This window comes from Heptranchias perlo, chromosome 29 (genome assembly GCF_035084215.1).
Source record: "Heptranchias perlo isolate sHepPer1 chromosome 29, sHepPer1.hap1, whole genome shotgun sequence".
Classification (NCBI taxonomy): domain Eukaryota; kingdom Metazoa; phylum Chordata; class Chondrichthyes; order Hexanchiformes; family Hexanchidae; genus Heptranchias; species Heptranchias perlo.
Window position 1 is genome coordinate 29819015 of NC_090353.1, and position 23061 is coordinate 29842075.

The 23061-nt window shown below is 36.6% G+C and overlaps 1 protein-coding gene across 1 annotated transcript in view; it reads left to right on the top strand.

Annotated features, from left to right (window-relative positions):
- LOC137299556 (guanine nucleotide-binding protein G(q) subunit alpha) overlaps positions 1-22302 on the top strand; it is a 107587-nt gene extending 85285 nt beyond the window's left edge. The window contains exons 4-7 of the mRNA XM_067968383.1: positions 7920-8048; positions 11641-11770; positions 12199-12352; positions 14497-22302. Coding sequence (XP_067824484.1) covers positions 7920-8048; positions 11641-11770; positions 12199-12352; positions 14497-14687 — 604 coding nt within the window. The 3' untranslated portion in view covers positions 14688-22302. The remainder of the gene's footprint in view (positions 1-7919; positions 8049-11640; positions 11771-12198; positions 12353-14496) is intronic.
- The last annotated feature ends 759 nt before the right edge of the window (positions 22303-23061 follow it).

Consider the following 23061-nt stretch of genomic DNA (forward strand, 5'->3'; position numbering starts at 1 on the left):
CACCCCCCCCCCCCCCAACCCAATCCATCCTGGTTGACCCGGAAGTAGGCGCGTTCGTGGTGGGTTGGGGTCAGTTTCAGATTTTTAAGAATTTAACCCCCAGCCCCTCTCCCGCCTGGCCTGGGAGGGAGGGGAGGTCAAAATTTCCCCCCCCCGTTAAGTCTGATTCAAAAAAATTCTTGGGTTGAATTTTGGATATACAGTAAATATTTTAACGTAATTGGAATTAGTGGTGATTCTATTAATGTGGAACTTGATTTCAGATAGGAAATCCATGTTACAATCTATTTGATATGTTTTGTAATTCAGAGAAAAAGAAAAGGGAGAGAAAGACAATATGGGGTATGGTTTTCCTTGTATACATGTTTGTTTTCATTGTATTGTCTTTTTATGAAGAGGGTAAGGAAAATAAGGCTTTTTGTACTTTCGCAAAAAAAAAACAGAATTGATAGTCCTTAAGCAGAAGTTCTTAATTGCATATCTTGACTTCAGATTCCTTAGTTGAGAACACAGATTGGTTATCCACAAATTAAGAGTATTTGCTAAAATGTAACTGAACACTGTCCATTGGGTACTTTGTGATTAACTTGTCACCTCTAATACTTCGCTGCATTCTAATCAAATTTTACTAAGTATTCTCCACTCTTTGGATGCCCAGTTTATTTTGGAAAATGGCCATTCTGAGAACTGTCCATATCTTGTCTACCACCCTCTTACATGTGATGTCATCTCATTATCTTAAAGAGCAACAAAACTGAACATTCTGAACTTAAATGCAACTGAGGTAATAAATTAACTTGAAACAAGTTAAATCAAATTTCAGTAATCATGTAAAGACATATCCGATTCCCTTGGTTCCTTTTGGTCTTGGTCCAGCTGGAAACTGCAACTCCATGTATTTAAAAGCACAGGCACTGATTTTAGATAGCAAGCTGGAATTCAAAGACAAGTTAACAAAAAATAACTTCCTTATAACTGGAATTGTGTTTAAAAATTTTGCATGATGGGATTTGTTTTTGTGCAGAATCACACATGTAATTACTGTACAGAAATATTTGTGTCTAAAAATCCTGACTTTTCACTTCTGACTGAAGCTATATTTTTCTTGCTATTCAGATCCAATTTTTTGCTATCTGCCTTGCATCCTTTAAATAATCCTATGCTCTACACTTAAACTAAACAAACTTCAAACTTTGTAAAATGACATTCACTCAGACTCCATTTCCCATACTGCAGTACTTATAGAATTGATTCATGCTTACAGCAGAGTGCATATGTGTAAACAAGTGTAGCAGTATGGCAAGCAAATCTTGAGCAGAGTTCTGTCATGTTATGATCCTGTTTTACATATAAATTGTTCTGTTTAGATTTGTAAATATTTCATTTGTAATACAAAGAACTTCAAAGGGGCAATTCTTAATTCCCTATTGCCCCACAAGGGTGCTTGAAGAGGAGGTAAGGAGTAGTCCTAGGAACATAGGAACAGGAGTAGGCCATTCAGCCCATCGGCCTGCTCCGCCATTTGATAAGATCATGGCTGATCGGTGATCTAACTCCATATACCCGCCTTTGGCCCATATCCCTTAATAGCTTTGCCAAAAAGCTATCTATCTCAGATTTAAATTTAGCAATTGAGCTAGTATCAATTGCCGTTTGCAGAAGAGAGTTCCAAACTTCCGCCACCCTTTGTGTGTAGAAATGTTTTCTAATCTCGCTCCTGAAAGGTCTGGCTCTAATTTTTAGACTGTGCCCCCTACTCCAAGACCAGCGGAAATAGTTTCTCTCTATCCACCCTATCCGTTCCCCTTAATATCTTATAAACTTCGATCAGATCACCCCTTAACCTTCGAAACTCCAGAGAATACAACCCCAATTTGTGTAATCTCTCCTCGTAACTTAACCCTTGAAGTCCGGGTAAACCTACGCTGCACTCCCTCCAAGGCCAATATGTCCTTCCGAAGGTGCGGTGCCCAGAACTGCTCACAGTACTCCAGGTGCGGTCTAACCAGGGTTTTGTATAGCTGCAGCATAACTTCTGCCCCCTTGTACTCTACTCCTCTCGATATAAAGGCCAGCATTCCATTACCTTATTGATTATTTTCTGCACCTGTTCATGACACTTCAATGATTTATGTACGTGAACTCCGAAGTCCCTTTGGACATCCACTGTTTTTAACTTTTTACCATTTAGAAAGTACCCTGTTCTATCCTTTTTAATCCAAAGTGGATGACCTCACATTTGTCTACATTGAATTCCATTTGGCACAGTTTTGCCCATTCACCTAATCTATCAATATCGCTTTGTAATTTTATGTTTTCATCTACACTGCTTACAATGCCACCAATCTTTGTGTCATCGGCAAACTTAGATATGAGACTTTCTATGCCTTCATCTAAGTCGTTAATAAATAGTGTGAATAATTGAGGCCCCAAGACAGATCCCTGCGGGACTCCACTAGTCACATCCTGTCAATGTGAGTAGCTACCCATTATCCCTACTCTCTGTCGCCTTTTGCTCAGCCAACTTCCTAACCAAGTCCGTACTTTTCCCTTGATTCCATGGGCTTCTATCTTAGCTAACAGTCTCTTATGTGGGACTTTATCAAGTGCCTTCTGGAAGTCCATATAAATAACATCCATTGACATTCCCCTGTCCACTACTTTAGTCACCTCTTCAAAAAAATTCAATCAGGTTTGTCGGGCACGACCTACCTTTCACAAATCCACGCTGGCACTCTGATTAACTGAAAATTCTCGGTGTTCAGTCACCCTATCCTTAATTATACACTCCACCATTTTCCCCACAACAGATGTTAGGCTAACTGGTCTATAATTCCCTGGTTTCCCTCTCCTTTCTTAAAAAGCGGAGTGACATGTGCAATTTTCCAATCCAGAGGGACAGTTCCTGAATCTAGAGAATTTGAAAGATTATAGCTAGGGCATCCGCAATGTGCTCACCTACTTCCTTTAAGACCCTGGGATGGAAACCATCTGGTCCTGGGGATTTGTCACTTTAATGCTATTATTTTCTTCATTACTGTTGCTTTACTTATATTAATTTTATCGAGTCCCTGTCCCCGATTCAATATTAGTTTTCTTGGGATTTCCGGCATGCTATCCTCTTTTTCTACTGTAAATACTGACGCAAAGTAATCGTTCAACATGTCTGCCATTTCCCCATTGTCAATGACAATATCCCCATTTTCAGTTTTTAAGGGGCCAACACTGCTCCTGACCACCCTCTTTCATAATGTAACTATAAAAGTTCTTCGTATTTTGGTATTGGTCCTGTGCATGCTTGAAGGAACTTTAGTTTTTCCACCAATGATTGAAGATCATAATACTTTTTTCTGATGTACACAATTGCAGCTTTCATGCAACAGACACTAGAGGTCTGTAGAAGTGGAAGACTGGGGAGATTTATATTTATTTGCACCAACCCATTGCCGCATAGTACTGTGTTAATGGAAGTTGGTATTGAAACAGGAGAAATTGGAGTACAAAACTTGATGAAAGAGGGGAACCCACACACACAAATCAGAGCTGGGAATGAGTAGAAGATATGGAGAGATTTGGCTGAGGTCTGAAAAGAAGCAGAAAAGCAATCATATTAAAGGGCAGACTTTAGTAGTGACTAAATTACAAAATACTTAGAAAATAGAGAGGGGAAGTCGGGTACAATTTGAGAGATAGGCAGTACTTTTCAGTAATTTTTCAATAACCAATATTTGCATCTTTAGGGCTGGATCATCAAATTTCAGAATTGGAATTAAACTTCCTACAGTGTTGCTCACTTTCTAATGGTGCTGCTTGTGGTAATATTGACGGTCATAAATGGTTCCTAAACTTTTCTACTTTTATGTTTTGAGTGGAAAAGAGCAAATTAATTCACTACAGTGAAAGAAACAATGCATCGTTCTTAATTAAAAGAAAAACAGTTTCCAACTAGCTTTGAAATCACAAGATAGTTGCAGATGAGGACGGGCGTTTGGCTCATCTTAATTCATCTATCCACAATGATCCTAAAGTCCCCGCGTTGCAGCATCCATTGGGTTCTTAAATGATTCCAGGGTCCACTCTGTAATACGACTCCACTGTCACTCCTGAAGATGCAATGAATACTGTAGTCATCACTTTCTAAGACATTAAATGTCAATGTGTAGATTTGGTTACTAACTAGAGTTAGGACCAGTCTTCTACTATTTTAACCAAACTGAAAATAAATTACACTATTGATTGGCAAGTGGCTTGTTTGCAGTATCCATGCAACATTAGGCCTGTTATAATACAGCATATTTCTGTATTTTCCTTTCACTTCACAAGATTTTTTTCCAAGATTGTTATGATTGTCTGTGTTGGCTCATAATATCTCAGCCTTGGTTTGTAGAAATATATTAAATATGAAGGATATTATGTCTGTGATTTTTTTTTCCATTGGTGTTTCACTTTTCATTGGGTATGGAAATAATAAAACCTGTGGCAATCCAGTCCATTAGTTTTGATATATTTCAACATTCCTCATTCAGAACCCAGCATCGGGATAGAAATAATGTATAACATAAATGCTATGAGATTTTTTTTCTGGCTGTATTTTAATTCTAAATGGATAAAAGTTGTTAGCACAGAAGTATCCTCACAATTCATAAAATGAAGATCAAGTTGAGTGCAGAACATTCAATAGTATTTTAGGATTGATAAGAATTTATGCTTGTGGCTTTCTGTGACTTTTTTCACTAATTTAAATGAGCTCGTTCTCAATTATTAAGTTAACTTATTGCATATATTTGTTTTTTTAAATCACCTAATTAATGTGGGCCGCAGTATATCCAAGCATGAAGGTGCATTATAAATTTTTTGCACTTGAAAAAGAAAACTTAACGGATTGGGATGTGAGGTTTCACATCCTTGTCCATTCTCGGCAGTCTACTCTTTATTCAAAGTTGCTTAATTCATATCATCTGGTAATTACATTTTTCACCAAATTCCCACTTTGCTGTATTATTTACATTGCTTAATTCAAGTTATTGAATAATTCAAATTTTAGTGCCCAAATGACACAATTATCAGGTATTAGACTTCAGTCTCATGCATGAAATATATTTGAGGCTGCAGAGCCCAACATAACTCGCTAAAATCACTATTAAATATTGGGGGAAAACTTGTTAACTGAGCATTTATATGCTCAGAAGTGGTAATTTTAAAAAAATAAACGGTTGTTGCAGTACCATTTTGTTTGCTGAGAAACTGAAGTGTTCTCTTGTAGCTAGTTAATCCCACCCATAAAATCACAAAATATTGAATATGTGAAAAGGGGTGCTACAAATTTTATAGAATTTCTTATACTGGTCTGCAAACAGTGGAATTTCAACAAATAATTTTCCCCGGTGTAAATTTCTACAGTTACTTTTAATATAAAGATCTTCATTTGCTAAAAGCGAACATACAACATATAAATGATTACACTGGTTGGGGAGAAAATGAAGTGGTCCCGGAGAACTTTATCCTATAAATTGCTTTCTCAGTTTCTTCAAACAATAAGCTAATGCATTGGGACATGGCTATCAATGAAGAAGGCATAAGTCCAGCCCAGAAGAGTGTTATTAGATAGGCTTGCAATGCTCCTGAAAAGCATTTTATTTGTTTTTAAAATTGTGGGAAAGCTTTGAAAAAGGATAAAGAAACCTGCAGAGTTTACTGCTGACGACAGTTCCTTTTTAATCTTGATTCAGTGCTGTACTTAATTAAATGTGATTTTTGAAGTAAGAATGATGTGAAATGTTATGCTAAGCATATAAATACTTGATTTGAAGAAAACCATTTCTCTTTTAAGTCTCCTTCATATACCAAAGGAGGTAATCCCAGCTTGAATGGTTCTGGGGAAATTGTAATATGTCATTAAAACGTTGAAGATAAGTGTTGCCTCATGTAGTGGTCTACTCTCATGTCCTGCAAAGCCCCAGGACCTGTGCCATAACACCAGTTGTTTCTCCCTAGCTAAAAATATGTTTATTACTCCACATGTTCCATCTCTCATTGTTAGGTTGGAACATGGTTTCAGCCTCTTGCAGGTTAGATTGGACAGTCCTTTTAGTTTTCCACAATTGTGCACTGCCAGTCTACGTTTTCCCTTTTTCCTGGTTTTTATCCCCAGGGTGTTGACATGCTTCTAAAACCGCATCAGCAAAATGATACTCTGATACTTCTTCAAGCCTTTCACCTTGTTTCACCTATCTCACCTCTTTTTAAAGTCCTTGTTGTCGACTGCGTCATCCCAGGTTTCTCACTGAGGTAGGCCCCACTATCTTCAGCTGCTTCATCAATGACCTTCCTTCCATTGTAAGGTCAGAAGAAGGATTGTTCATTGATAATTGCACAGTTCAGCTTCATTTGCAATCCCTCAGATAATGAAGCAGTCCATGCGTACATGCAGCAAGACCTGGCGTGGGCTAATGTGGCACGAAACATTTGCGCCACACAAGTGCCAAGCAATGACCATCTCCAACAAGAAAGAGCTTAACCACCTTCCCATGACATTCAATGGCATTACCATCGCCGAGTCCCCCACCATGAAAAGCCTGAAGGTCACCATTGACCAGAAGCTCAACTGAACCAGCCACATAATTGTTGTGGCTACTTGAGCTGGTGAAGGCTATGTATTCTGAGGTGAACAACACATCTCCTGACTCCCCAAAGTGTGTCTACCACTGACAAATCACAAGTCAGGAGTGTGAAGGAATACTCTCCACTAGCCTGGATGGGTGCAGCTGCAACAGCACTCAAGAAGCTCAACACCATCCAGGTCAAAGCAGTCTGCTTGGTCGCCACTCCATCCACAAGCTTAAATATCCACTACACCCCGCCCCCCCCACCCCTGCAACAACAGTGTACCATGGCTGCAGTGTGTCCTATCTTCAGGATCTACTGCAGCAAGTTGCCAATGCTTCGGGAACATCTCCTAAACCTGGGACCTCCATCACCTTAAGAACATGGGCAGCAGGAGCATGGGAACAACATCACCTCCAAGTTACCCTCGAAGTCACCTCCCTCCTGACTTCGACATATATCACCGTTCTTTCATTGTCGCTGGGTCAAAATCCTGGAACAAAAGCATTGTAGGAGCACCTTCACCACATGGACTGCAGCTGTTCAAGAAGGCACCTTATTGACTTTGGATGGGCCATAAAGGCCGGCCTTGCCAGTGATGCCCACAGGAAGCTTGTATGCATGGGAGGAGACGCAGACAGTAAGCTAGTTTACCAAATGGTAGGATATTTCACATAATAATGAAGCTGGTAATGCTAGAAGATAATCCATCTGAAAGTTTGTTTTCTCTCACTCAGCCCTGAGACAACTGGGATGAACAAGATAACTGCTCTGCTATTTGGCCACTCTAAATGTTTTATCAAAATTACTGCTACTTCATCCGTTTTTGTTGTTGGTCTGCCCCCACATAATTTTGCTCATAATTGATGTTGGTTTTGGCCAAAAGCTAATTTTCCATTGAGTTTTTTGTGTTACTGTCGCATTTTCTTGAAATATGTTTGCTTTTTGGAAAAACAAAAGGAAAATTTTAATGTCATGCAGATAAAAAATTAGATAAAACTCTTGTTTTTTTCCCTTTCATTCAACACAGTACCGTCAAGGTAACTGTCAGCTGTGATGGAGTATGTGGCTGCAGGTGAAACAAAATGTGTCGAACAGTCATCCTGAGAGAAGACTTAGTGTATCATGGGAAATATCTGCACAGTTCAGTGAGATATGGAGGTCACTAGGAAATAGATTCCACCCCCACATCTCACAGAAAATAGAATAGCCCCAAAGGGTTATTCATCAATGTGTGTAGGGAAGCACGATGGTGAATTTATCCTTAGGGGTTCACATGCTGTCATTTTTATATTCATGTGTTTTTCCCTTTGTAGCTATCTTAGTGATTTGGATCGTATATCGGATCCTGCCTATCTACCCACCCAACAGGATGTCCTTAGAGTTCGAATCCCAACAACAGGGATCATTGAATACCCCTTTGACTTACAGAGCATCATCTTCAGGTAGAAGAAGGTTACTGAAAATCAGTAACTCATTTTATGTCTGTTGCATTGCATTTTTCTGCACATTGAATCTGGAAAAGTGAGCATTTTAACTAAAATTTAGTATATTCCTTTTTATTTCAAATTTGAACCCTTAGAATAATCATAAAAGTTGATTGTGGGATTAATTTATGTCGTCTTCTGTGTGGGTTTTTTTCTTTTTATATAAGTTGGTTTGTTTAGGTTAAAGTTGATTCACATGCTTGTTAAATTTACAGTTCTTAAAAATAAATTTTTTAAAAGTTCAAGGACAATTAAATGTTTGAACAAATTAAATTAAATCTAATTTAATAAAAATGTTCATATTTGTAATAGTTTGTAAATACTGCAATGAGAAGTTGTCTGTAGTGTGGATAAGTAGGGCAGACCTCCATAGAAAATGAGGTCGTTCAGTTTGCAGGAGTGTTATTTTGGTCTACCTCCACAAGACATCATTTGTCAAACTGGTGAGCTGCCATGTACTAAACACCAGAGACGAAATGAACTGTGCCCAGAACCTTTTTTTGTAAAGATAGTTACTGAAATTCCCGTCTTCTTTGACCTTAAAGCTCTTGAAGTGCTAGTTTTAATTTTATCTTCAGTTTTTTTAGGAACTGCTCCTTGAATTTAAAATAATTTGGACAAATTAGCTTCTTGTAGCAAGGTAATGAAAGTTTAATCCACCATCTTTCATAATGAAAATGGGTGGGCAGTGTTGTTATTTTGCAAAAGTCAAAAAAAATTATTGATGGTCCTTCTCCCCATCATAAATAGCACTTGAAGAAATTTTAAATTGCAGGACCTGACTTTGTGCCAGATTTTGTTGTTTGAGAACCTATATTAGTTTAAGCCACTGCCCCTCTGTGTTCCATATATGAAGCACCAGCTCTTGAGATACTAAAAAATAAATTAACTAATTCCTCCTTTAGTCTGCCTATAATGTAACTTAAGTTGCATTTTTACAAAAGTGCCAAGATCAATAGGACATTGTTCCATCTTTATTTCATTGTGAAAGAATTACTCTCTGCCTCCCCCCACACACACTTCTTAGAAATTTTCATAATGACTATGTGAGAAAAAGCACTTTAAGTATCAGTATCTTTTTTAAAAAAAAAGCTAGTTGATTATCAGCACAACTGTAAAGTAATTCATTTTTGACTAGACAAAAAATGAATTTTAATGGAATTTTAACTTTAAAAAAACATCATTCAATAGCAATTAGGTACTTGTTTTTTGATACCTCCAAGATTAAATAAATTTCTGTTTTCTTCATTAGATTTTGGGGACTAGAGAAAGCTGTATAAGCATTTGACTTTTTTTAAACTACCTCCAAAAAATATAGACTTCACACACATTTTTGTTCTTCTTTTTTACACCTCCATTAGATGTTGCACACTGAATAAACTTGATATAGCACAGTCAAACTAAGCCATACCATCAACATTGTTATTGAAATTTTTTTTATACACCAACTGTATTGATTAGACATTTGATTTTAAATTTTCCAATCAATGTTATTCTAATACTGGCAGTAATTAAATTCACTGTCAAAATAATGCCTTTCAGAACATCTACAAATTGGTGATTGAACAGTATAAATATAGGATGCATAGATTGTTGGTACTGACATGTAATGGCACCATCTCCTATGCATTTTGATGTTTGCATTTTCTTGAGTATCTTCAGTTGAAGTTTTGAGCAATTTGTGAGGAAGTATCACAATATGAGGCTGGTAGTAGACATGAGCCAATTGGTTCTACCCCAGTTACTATAAGTAATAGCAACAATTTGGGAAGACTTATCAATTTTTTTCTCACTTTTGCGAGAGCCCTCTTTTTTAAGACCTACTTTATTTCCTTTCCCTGCCTATTGCAGTTTCCTCATGGCATACAGCAAACTGTGACCGAAGATGGTCTGGTTTTGAGTCAGCTACTAAGAAATGAGTAGGCTGCTAATGACCCTTATGATTTTTTTCTATCCCTCTTGTGGTAAAGTGCTTGGTCCTCCAGTTGGTGTTTCCCTTGACATAGGAATTCAGTGATATGCAGCTCTCCACTCTTTTCTAAATTCACCGCCCTTCATGCCACCCTCCATTCTGACGCTTGTAAATAGCCAATCAATTAAATCAAAACAACAACAACTTGCATTTATATAGCACCTTTAACATGGTAAAACATCCCAAGGTGCTTCACAGGAGCGCAATCAGACAAAAAAACATTGGCAAGAATGTTTTATAATGTAACTACACAGGTGTTTGTACCATAAGACTTATATGGCTTCAACTAAGAATTGCTAGAGCATGCATTAATCTATGGAGATATGTAACGCCACTGCACTTTCTCAGGTTTTATATCCTCCCAGGACCCACCAAGGTCAAATTTTGATATCTATGCTGCTTGCAGCTGTTCTTGGCTGCATGGTGTTATACCACCTGATTTGCTATTGTCATTTTTCACATTGTTAAAAACTCCTGTTAATGCAAAAGCAGTGCAAAGATTATATTTCTCTTGCAGGAATGCAGTAATCAAAAAAAAATTAAGGATAATGGGATTTTGACAGCAGCTGCTACTGTTAATGTAATGTGTTGTATTTTATGTAAAATGCCTTGCCCAGTAAATTTCTCTTACACTGCTGGTTGTAAAATTAATTAGCTAGTAACTTGTCCTTTTTATTGCTGAAGATACAAACATAGTCCATTAAGAAATGTAGTTTCCATACATAAACATATAATTCTGGTATCAAACAATCTAAATATATGGAAATATGTGGAAGTTAATACACGGAAACTGGTCAATTGTCCTAACCAGTCGTGTGGGTCTTTTCCCTCCATACAAGCAAATAGCCCTAATCACATTTACCCACCCTGTTCCCATATTCCTTCAGCCCCTTTTTCTTCATCCACTTATACGCTCTGATCTTGAGTGTTGGCATAATTTCTGCCTCAATCGCTAACCCCAGAAATGAATTCCACGGTCTCGCTGTGTAAAGAAGTTTCTTGTGCCCTCTATCTAAATCTCTTATATTTAATCTTGTATTCATGGCTCCTCGTTCTTGACCCCTCAACCACTGGAAACAGTTTGCTTCAATCTGCTCTGTCTCATCCTTTCATAATATACACTTCTATCGTATCATCTGTATTTTTCAAGTCTTTCTTCGTATTTATATTTCCTCATACCAGGCATCATAGTGCAGCTGCAAAGTACCCTCTCTAAAACCTCAATATTTTTCCTGTAGTGTGGAGCCAATACTGCACATGGCACTCTAACTGAAGTCTTAAGATTTCATATAGGCAAATGTTTTTTATGTCTTTTATGGAAAAAAATGTAAATTAACTGAGCTAATTAAAATATTATTTTTCACCTGTGTCAAGTGACAGCTATTTCTGGGCAAATCAGTCACAGAAATATTGTGCAGAGTGTTTTTTTAAAAAAACTGATCAATCATTATATGTTTGGTAAAATACTTAAGTCCTTTTACTTAGTGTGTTGCAGGATGATGGTTGGTAACAATTTTTTATTTTAAATATTCCCAAGTACCAAGTGTTACTTCAGTATACTTTGTATTTTCTTGTTAGAATGGTGGACGTTGGAGGCCAGAGGTCAGAAAGAAGGAAATGGATACATTGCTTTGAAAACGTGACATCCATCATGTTTTTAGTAGCACTTAGTGAATACGATCAGGTTCTAGTAGAATCTGATAATGAGGTGCGTGTACTTTTAAAGAGTCAGTATTCAAAGCAGTGTTACATTTGAGATCAAAATATTTGTTGAATGTCAAAACTTAATTGAGAAGTGCTTTAGTACATTGGAAATATTAAAGTATGTTGCAAAGTGTAGAATAGTGCAAAAATACAAGAAAATCATTTGCAGTGTGGTGCTGGTAAATTTTAGAACTTTTCCTACTTGAATATTTAAATTAATGAAACTGTTTTGCTATAATTATAATTGTACTAAGTTTTGAAAAGATTCTTGTTACTAGAAACCTTTTTCGAAAATGTTGTGCAAAAGAAATGTTATATTACTACTAAAGAACGTTTGTAATCCAAAACATGATTTTCAGTTGAGTATAGATTGAACTGCCAGCAACATTTTTGTGTAGCTTTCAGCAGTTACTGTGATAACTATCTTTCCAGAATCGAATGGAGGAGAGCAAAGCACTATTTAGGACGATAATCACATATCCCTGGTTTCAAAACTCCTCAGTCATTCTCTTCTTAAATAAGAAGGATCTTCTGGAAGAAAAGATCATGTACTCCCATTTGGTTGACTACTTTCCAGAGTTTGATGGTGAGTAGTGTGTTCTTGGATATCAATTTTCTTTTGTGGGTTTGGGAAAGTTGGGGGAAGGACAGTAGCAGTCTTGAGCAAGGGGTGGAGTATTCAGAATTCAAAGCCTGGATGTTTTGCTCCATGTGACATGATTACACAGCGCTAAGTGGGAGACAAAATGATACATTCAACATTGCATAAACTGATAGCAAGCTTGCCAATAGCAGGTATAAAAACATCAATTCAAAGGTTGAGCACGGATGATAAATTTCAGACCCCAAACAAAAGTTCTAAGATCTTGAGTAAGTCTTAGTTTTGTCATGTTTTTTGAATGAGAGTTTGCTTCTACTGCAAATTTTGCGTGAAGAATCTCTTTTCAACTTGAAGTAGGAATTAGTTTTGAATCATTAATGCTTTTGTTTATCAGCTGTTTTTTGCTCCATATAATCTTGGCACTAGTCGCCTAGCATCTGTTTGTACTGTTAAAGCTGTAGGCATATTAACTCCCATTTTTGTGGCATTTTTAAAACTGGTATAGCATTTTTTTAAAAAGACACTTGTCTCACTAATTCTTTGGAAAATAATCAGAAAATATTGTATAAAGGACTTTATGTGGCTTCTAAAATTAATATATTTTAATAAAACTGCCATAATATTATAGAAGCAGTATTGTCCAATAGAAATCGCTGACTGGCCACCACAGTCATGGCTATAGTGAAAATGCTTTACCTGATGCACTAATTTTAGTAGAAAACACCTTGCACACAATACAAGTAAGTGTGCTCCATGTGTATATTTACTTAACAAACATCTACTACCATTGAGTATGAAACTTTGCAGTCTTCCTCTTTCACCAATATTTTGAATTTTTGCCTGAATTTATCAGTCACAGCATATCTAAGTGCACATCTAGGTGTTTGCCCAACAATTGCGAGCAGTACTTAGACTTCATTAGAGTAATTGTGCAAGGCAACATTCTCAGCAATGAGAGGTGCCAGACCTGCCCTCCTTCTCCATCCAGAACATAGTTGGTTGCTGCTTGCCCTTTGCTAAGACATGTCCTGTTGGAGCTGCTTGTTATTGGTTAGGCTTGCTTTCTTTTACTAACCTGCAGAAAAGAAAATTGTGTAAACCACAGACTCATCCCTATGTATCCCAGTTATCACCTTTCCCAAGTTCAAGTGGCTGACCTATACTTGGTTTATGCTGAAGCTGATGATGGTGGGGGGAAATTACAAGCTTATCATTGGGTTTCTTTATTGGATCACAGGATGGAAATTGTATTAATTCTGGCACAACTGTTTGTATATTGAAGGCTGTTGTTTTAGAAATGTCAGAACAGTATTTTGTTGATTTATAAAACTAGCTTATTTGTTTCATATATGGAATACTGATTACCCATGATTGAGGCATTCAGTTGAAATAAATCAAGACTGAAATTCAAGTAGTTTATAACTGCAGTCTAAACTTCTAGATTATATTCCTGAGATTACTTTCTAGTATCATAATCTTTGAAAACATCAAAAGTGTAAGGGGATAGTTGTCTTTTGCCAGCAGGGGCATTCCATATCCTTGATATAAGACAACTCTAGCTTTTATTTTGGTCTTTGGCCACTGAGTGTCATGCAGATGATGGTCACATTAAACTAGACTTGCTGGCATTTGTTTAGGCCAGGAAGGCTTGTTTTCTTACTCTGTCTTCCTGATGCTGCAGGTGACCTTGGGGCCAGTAAACTTGCTGCTCTGGTGGCAGGAACGCACATTGGTGACGTTGTCATGCATGCACACTGCTGTTCCGTCTACACTGATGTCACTATTCTACACCTATGCATTGGCCAAAGTGTTGCATTTAGCCAGTTTGCACATGAATGGAGTGGCTGGTCCCAACAGTGCACTGGTTTACAGGAAAACCAGCTGCACATTAGAAAGGTAAATGAGAGACCAGTAGTCAGCTCAGCTTCCCACGGCCTGGACTGCAGTATAAAAGCAGTGACAGTAATTTAATTGAGATGGCATTTCGGCACATTAAGAAATTATCAGTTGCTTACTAAGCAATATAATGTTCAGTATATAGTATTTTAGAGTAATACAACCCTCTTGTCTTGATAAGTTTGTAGACAATGCAAGATAGACAGTTGCCACTTTTTTGTGTGTTTTTGTAGGTCCACAGAGAGATGCACAAGCAGCCCGAGAATTCATTCTGAAGATGTTTGTTGACCTGAACCCAGATAGTGACAAAATCATCTACTCTCACTTCACATGTGCCACAGACACGGAGAACATACGTTTCGTCTTTGCCGCTGTCAAAGATACAATCCTACAGCTGAATCTGAAGGAGTACAACTTGGTCTGACCAGACCAAAGCAGAAAAAAAAGGAAAAAAGAAGAAAATTTAAACCATAATGACCGCAATTGTTATGATCTGTGAAGTTTGCAAACTGCTAATTGTCATCCTGGATTCTTGTCTGTGTGTGTCCACAGAGTTGTAGCTTCTTTTAAAACAAAAATGGTTTTATTCAACAATGTTGGGTGGGGGAGGGGCAGGGGACACAACATTTTTAATGTGCATCTTTTTTGGTGCCAATCGACATTTCCATTTTTTTTCAAATATCACTTAATAACTAGCTGTATAACAGATAGTTGGCTTGAGCTACAATCTCTTTAATGCTTGTTCAAACGAAGAATAGCAGGTGTTCTTCCACTTGCCAAATCAAAATGCAATGCCATCCCCTCTCTATGCTCTTTTGGTTATGCTGACCTCTACTGGCTGATCACAGATATGCTCTGTGGTGCACAGTGATGATGTTTCAGGACTCTGTCTGACAGAAACCAAGCCATCACTTGCATAATTGATGTACTGTTTCTGGTTTATTTGTTTTTCCTGATCAATGAGAAAGTATTGATACTGTGATTTTTTTTTGATTTTTTTTTTAAAAATAAATTATTGATGTTATACATATAGTTTGCTACTTGCTGTACTTCAGCCATGGACTACAAAGATGGGAGCTCACTAAGCAATAGCAGGTTGAGCAAATATCATGGGGAGAGGGAGGGGGGGGAAATTTGCTCAAGTACTTAGAAACCTGAGATGTGGAAATAATGATTACTTGGCAAACAAATGAAGCCAAATCTAGTATAAAGAAATAAGTGTATTTATCTAATTTATGGACCAGTATACTTAGGCTTGATTTCAGATTAGAATGTTTCTGTATGAGTTGGTTTACAGATACTCAGCTGTTGCCAAACTTTGATTTTTTTTTACTGCTGTACACTACAGTGGCAAGTTTTGGAGTTTTTTTTTTAGGATGACTTGCTAAACTTAAGTAAGTTGACAGTTTATGCTAATTTTAGTCAGATGAGGGTTTTTAACCTTGAAAGTTTTTAATAGAAGGATAGTTTTATGCAGTCAGGTACTTTTACAGAATTTTTTTTTATATAGGTATGATATCAGGCCTGTTTGAAAAGAAAACCTCTCTGTGTTTTATAGGAATGCAGGTGCCAAGAAAGTTGCACTACACAGCTCTTAATTTGTGTGATTTCTCTATACAAAGGTGAAAGGATGGCTTTTATAAATGCTGCACAGTGCCATAAATATACTGTACCTTACGTTTAAAAGTTTTGACCTCACCAAACGAATATCGGGACTACTTGTAATGTTAAAAGTTGAAAGTAGCCTTTCTGATATAAATGCTTCATCCCACAGTAGTAAATTGCTTTTTGTGGTATAGCAGAAATGGCATGTTCAGAAGTAGCTGATATCTGTGCTTTTCCTATTCCTTTTAATGCAGTTGGAGATATGTATTTTTCCTGCATTCAAATCATCATGCTGCTACTCACTCAGTATAGTCAGTAACTTTCCTTGATGACAGTTCTGCATTGTAGCTGCTGACTTCACCAGCAGGAGGTGCCCTGTCATTTGCTCTAGGTATTTGCCAACAAAGGGGCTCCAGATCCATAATTGTGATAGTTGATTTAATACAAATGGATCCTCTCTCACTAAAGTAACTGGGATAGATTAAACAGACTAGAACACAAGTTAGAGCAACTATAGTGTATAATTTGCAGCATTTTACATTTTATTGTTTTATATAATCTAATAAATGCTTTTTCAAGTATTGCTGACTGTTCAAAAGTGTAGTTTTAGCTAATTGATTTTTGTTGTAGGTTTTAATAATGGAATACTAGGCTGATGATCCTGAACTAAGAAAATCTCAGTATGATTGTTGACATTATTTCAAACGTGGTTGAAAGTGCAATTTGGTCAGCTGTGGATTTGATATAATGAAATGAGTCATGGTGAGACTCATACTCCGGTCCCAAAATTTAATCTTGACTGCACATAGTTTATCCAGATTGTGTGTTAGTAAGAACAGACAGCAGATGCTAAAGATTTTGATTGGCAGAGCTGTGCTAAAACTGGCGGCAGCAAAAGGCTGTTTCTTCAACCCCAAACATTACTTCGTTTTTATTTTTTTTAAATTAAGATGCTTGAATCTCAAAATCTAATAATCTCAGTTATGCGATGTTCATATTACAGACACTTATTTTTGGTTAGTAGTGTGATTTCACCTTCAGTTATATGGAATATAAATTCAACCCCCTTTCTGAAAAGGGACTTTTAAAGTTAGAAGTATACCATATCTCAGTGAGTGGGTATAAAGAATAAATGGGGCACCATTAAATTAACACACCTTGTACAGATATCTCGTGTGTTCCTACCCTTGAGAAATCTAAGCAATTTGAAAACTCCAAAATTAAATTTTTAGAGAGTTTGTAAATGTGGAAGTAATGCCTGCAGTATACATTTGACTTCATTTAAAATACCTTCAATGTCAGGTAAGACTGAAGGAGAATTTTGATTGTGTTTTTACTAAGATTTTTTAATCCTTTTATTTTCTTGGTCTACTTAAGCTGTTGTTAAAACAGTTAAATGTTCTGTTCACTACAAACCATTACCAAACACTCCAATGTCCTGCAAAAGATTCTTGTTTCTGTTTTTAAAAAACTAAATTGTGTAATGCCATTTTTTTAATGAACCAATATGGTAAGGTGGCATTCAGTTTCCTAAACTCTAAGTTTACATAAAAGGCCTAGGAAGTTTTGATAGGACTAGACTGTATGAAAAAAGATTTTTTGGATACTTAGGTTTGCTCTGTGAAAGCAAAAGGACCTTACACTTTTTAAGAAAATTGACTAGGGGAACGTAAAGAAGAGGGTGTTTCTATCTGAGTTGAATTTTCTGGCAGTGAAGTCAAGCAGAGAGTGCCTTACCTAATCCTAAACTGAATTATTTGCCAGTAATGTACACACTTAAGTTTTATTGTATAGGGCTAGAACAAAGATTGTCAGCTATTGATCCATCCTCTATTCCCCTTGTGTTTAACACTTGTAAGTTTTTATATTTAACAATCCAAAAATTGATGTTTAATAACTGCGAAAGATATCTGTGTAATTCAGGAGTGTAACCAAAATGCCATGAAATCTTCATGAGGGATGGGGGGAATGTTACAGCTCCTCGTAGAGATTTAGGGAAAGCTGGGTTTGCTGAATAAAGCTTCAAAGTTGATTAAATGTTGTGTTAGCCTGAATGAGTAATGTCGAAAACTGATCATATAGTAGAGTAAAAGCTTTACTTGAAAGTGTGTGGTATGATCCAGTAAGCTGCCCTTTATTCAGTTGCAGCTAAATCTGCCACATAATGGAATATGCATACAGTCAGTTGGGAATACTGTGTAGATATTTGCCCATGTGTTACTTGTATCCACTTTCTACAGCTGAAGTTATTTAATAGAATTTAATACAGAATGAGCTCATTTGCCCCATCATGCCCCTGCTAGTAGTAGCCACCAGCCCCCCACCCACATTCAGAATAAATGATTTAATTATCCCAAAATGAGCACCTTCTGTGTATCATGCATTTACCTTTGCCTGAATGATATTGGACAAATATGAATTTACAGTAGATAATGCAGCTCCAGATCACTGGTATAGTGTGTCTGGAGTAGCATATTATAGGTTCTAAACTTTTCAATATCTCATTTTTCAGAAAGAATGTAATTTTTGCCTAATTAGCTATTTGTCTTGGAGGGATAAAGTTAGCAAAATTCTGGAACTGAACTTTTTGTGTGCATGCAGTTATCAAATGTAACACTGTTTTATTTTAATCTCAAAGGGGAGACATCATTGTTATTGAATGATAATCTCATTTTTAAATAACACTAAGCAATTTTATAGTGTGGACTGTTGGCAACCTTTTAGATAAAAGTGACTGACTATCTCCCCAAGTCCCTTTAGAATTGAAAAACTGACTTTTTAATAGTTTATTTACATTGGTTGTGGATTTGATAGATAGTTGCAGAACATGTAACTTTTGAACATGTTACTCTTCTTTAGCCAAGATTAGCCAGTTGAAGACCACATATGTTATATCAGTGGAAATTCAAATCCAACATTTTCAAATGTAAACAAACCATCAACTTTTCACTCGTAAGATTTGACAAAAAAAAGTATAGCTTGTTTTGACTTTAAAGCCAACCAGCCTGTGTAAATAAGATTTTGATTCACTTTATACCCTCTGCCATCCAGAGTCTCCAAGGGAAAGTCCCTTTCTCTTTGGATGAAAGAGTTTTAAAAAAAAACACTACATTAAACTTCAAAATAACTGGGTGATCCATATTTGGCCCTGGGTTTTGTGCAGTTTTCAGTATGTTATGCATACCGTACGTGTATGATGTTAAGACCATGGGCCCATAGTCAGAAAAAGGTACACAATGCATAGTGTTGGGATTCCAATTTACGCTTTTTGCACATTTACTTTTGTGAATATGGGTCCCAATGTGAGGAGAAATAATTTACCAAATTGAGGGTAGTAGTAGTTTTAACTTTTACCCAGATTTGCAAAAAAAATGTATAAAATGTATGTAGCATATGCTTGCATAATATAGGAAAGTAAAAATGGGAAATGCCTCTTTGTATTGTATTTAAACCAGGGGACCAAGCTTCTGTCAGGAATCCTATTTTAATTTCAATTTTATTCCTTGTGGAGGACTAGAAGGCTTCTTGATTTTTAGTATTGGCATATTAGCAATTGCATTATAGTAGTAATATTCCTAGCTATCTGTTCTACAGTATTGAGAGCTGTCAAGGCTATTTTTCCACATAGCTTTCACTATCACAAGCTTCTGCTTTTGCCAGTATCCTACAAATATTTTGGGAATACAGGTGGGAAATAGGAGATTGAGTGGCCATATTAACCTGAATCTACCAAGGTTGATTATTTTTGCATCTTTGATATCCAGTTTAAGTGGTGGAGGAAACAGTTTGTGCTGTTTGTATAACAGTGATGGTGTACAGGTGACCAATATAGGACCTGGGACAAATTCTGAAACACATTTACAAGCATTTACTACAACAGTAAAATCAGCTGTGTAAGTCTTTTTATTCCTTGATTCAGAGGTGCAGTTTATTGGACTAATTGATTTTTTGTCTTTTTTAACAAAAAAAGGCAACCCTAAATAAGGGGGCAACATATAAAACCTATTTTACAGTGAATTATTTTGGCTAACATTTTTCTGAAATCTTAATTTTTTATCTTCATATGTCTATCTTGCATTGTTAATGATGAGTGTCAAAAAAAATCCTTTTTATTTAACTAAAATGCCATGGATAAATAATTACTGCTGGAAAAAAATCAGCCATTTGGCCATCTACAGGCAACCTTAAACACTGGTTAATCGCCCCTCCCCCACCTCCATTTTGGCTGTTCCAGCAGGAGTGAACTTGAATCAGTTCCCATGTTTAATTCATGTGCATGAAGTTGTGCTTACAAATTTTAAATAGATGAATGTTTCACTGTGTGTACTTGATGGTAATGTTTATAGTGTAACATAATATGACATTGTTCTGTGAAAAGATATTTACAAATAAAGTGCCAAATGGTATTTTAGAAAAGGGGTTGCTAACTTTTCATCAGGGTTCAGAGCGCTGCATCAGAGTGTTAGGATGTTGGGCTGTACCTGGAGTTCCCCATGTTCTTGTTATCTTGTATGCTGTTATGGGGAGTGCCCAAGTGACGGTCCAGCAATTCTGCCACTGGCAGGAGTGAAGGAAAATATAATGAACCTGTTTGACTTGTATACAGCTCGTAGTGACCCACAATGGAAAGGTTTTGGTGGAGCCTTGGGACTAAGCGCAAAGCCCATGTTCTTGCATGGAGAAAATATGTGATATAGGAGAGGAAATGAAAAATCTTGGTGAGGGTGGGGGGACAGCATTCACTCACTGTTTCTACTTCTCATTTACTAAGTGTCATCTTTCCACCAAGTTTTCTTCTCTTTGTGGTATCTTTGTTTTTCCAGTCTCCTCCCTTTTTACTTTGTGTCATCTCTACATTCCTATATTCTTTCTTTCTGGCTAGATAATGGGATTTAGCATTGGTCTCTATTTATTACCAATTATTATTACTAGGGGGCCTAGCTATCCTAGCAGTGGAATTAAAAGTGCTCTACTAAAGTTAGAGGTTCAGTATTGTTTTAATGGAGACCTTTCGGTTGTATTGTGGATACTAGGATAACCTGTTTTGTAATTGTATTTTCTTGCTATGTTGGAAAGGAACATGACAACATTCCAACAGGTGTGCAAGCTATAAATGGAGGCTCAGAATGCTCAAACGCAGAATGTCAAGTCTGTCGAGGGCTGAAAGTCAGAGAAAGATGGGGGCTGTACTGTGAGTGCCACTGTTTTAGACACTGTATTTGAGAGAGCAGAATATGTGGATCTTCTAAACTAACAATGTTGTATCTGTCTGCACATCTCTGCGCCATGAAGTTGAAAAGTTAAAGGTTGCACGTCATTTTGGTGAGCCATCGAGGAAAGGGTTGGTGGGAGAGATATCCAACGAAACATCTCTGGCAGTTTTTAATGGAGAAGGCGACTTTGATTTCAACTGCAGAGCCACACAATGACTAGTTTGTGTAAGTTCTCAAAATTGCGTTGCTCAATGATGATACATTGTGTTTTAGCAAGCAAGAGAATAGGGTTACTGGAAGATTTAAATTTTCCATCGTTAGCATATTTCCAAGTTGATAGATAAAGCCAATGGGGCATCATTGTCGTACAGATATTTGAGGGGGAAGGGAGACTCTGGAAGCAACAATTTTACACGATTTTGCCTAAACACAGTAAATCATATAGAAGCATCCTTGCTATAATTAAGGTACCAAAAGCTCAATGTGGAAAAATAAGCCTGTTCAGTTGTTTGGGAAAAATGCATTTTGAGCTGAAAAGTCATCTTAAGCTTCAGTATGGTTGTGTATAGAATGAATATTATACCTCTGTAGATGTCCTGCCTTCATGCAAAGTAACTGTTCTGTCATAGGTCTGGGATGTTAACATTTTAGTATTCATTTGGTGGGATATTCAAACTTCATATTTTGTTGTGTATTTCTATGCTTGTAACTTTTTGAAGAAAATTGAAGCATGGCAGCCATCAGCAGTGGTGTATTGAACTAAAATATGTATTACTGATCTTTCACTTTTTTTTAAGTAAACCAAATGTAAATTATGTAGAATAATGAATTAAAGTGTGCCAAGTCCCTTCTTTGTAGTGCCAGACTCTCTACAAGTGCCAATGTGGTGGAAATTTAGGTTGGACTTGTATATTAGGTCCTGTTAAAAGGAAACTTTAAACTATTTAAGAGCTATAACTGCTGTTTTTAAATTGTGTCATTTTAATGCATGTATTGTTTGGGGAGGGGCATAGTTTTTGAAAAATAAAAAAAAATCTTGTATAATAATTCACCCAAGAAGGGTCTTACTGGTTATTAATACAGTATTTTTTGGCCATAATTTTGTAATAGTTTCATTTGACCTCTGTTGCTTGACCCTCATGGAAACATGGACTTGATTTTCATATCCTTATCCTGAAATTCTCTGTTTGAAATTGGAATAAACTTTGTTCCTATATCGTTTGCACTTTGTCGTTATTTACTGCAAAATACAGTGTATAATCAAGTAACACGTCAGCGCTTGTTGATCAAAAAGAAAGAAAAAGATTTCCACTTACAATTGTGCCTCCTTCATCTTGTCGCTCAAACATCCCAAAGTGTTATGTGGGCACACAAGTTGATTTCATTGAAAAAGTTCTCATAACATAGGATTAATTATGGATATTTATTTCTTCATGTTGCCATTAGCTATCTCACCGATAATTATTTTTCTGACAACTGTATCTTGTAATTGTCTTTTTCATTAAAAAAAATGTTGTAGACATAGAATATTTAAAAAGGAAATTATTTTGAAATTTCCTCCACTGATGGACCACTTCTACAAAGCTTTTGGCCATTGCTATCATTAGAATGCTTCATCTTGCTGTTCTAAACTCTTATCCCTCGTCCAGTCTTAAAGATTGCCTATTGTGCTCACTTCACTTCCTCAAATAAATAAATAATCTTACGAGTATGATTTAGTACACAAATAAGCTCTGTTTCGCAGGGAGTGGAGCTCAGTTATGGATAAAATTGAATTGCACGTTTGAAATATGCTGCTTGTAATGTAGATGACACTTTTAAACAAAGCATCTGTTTTAATTGGAAAGTTACTGATGACATTAACTTCGAATATCTGATAAATATCCCTACTACTCTTCGGTGGTGAGTTAACAATTTTACAAAAAAATTACCCAGTCTGGCTAATTCTTGCGTTTATTCTTAAGGTTTGATGCTGCTCAG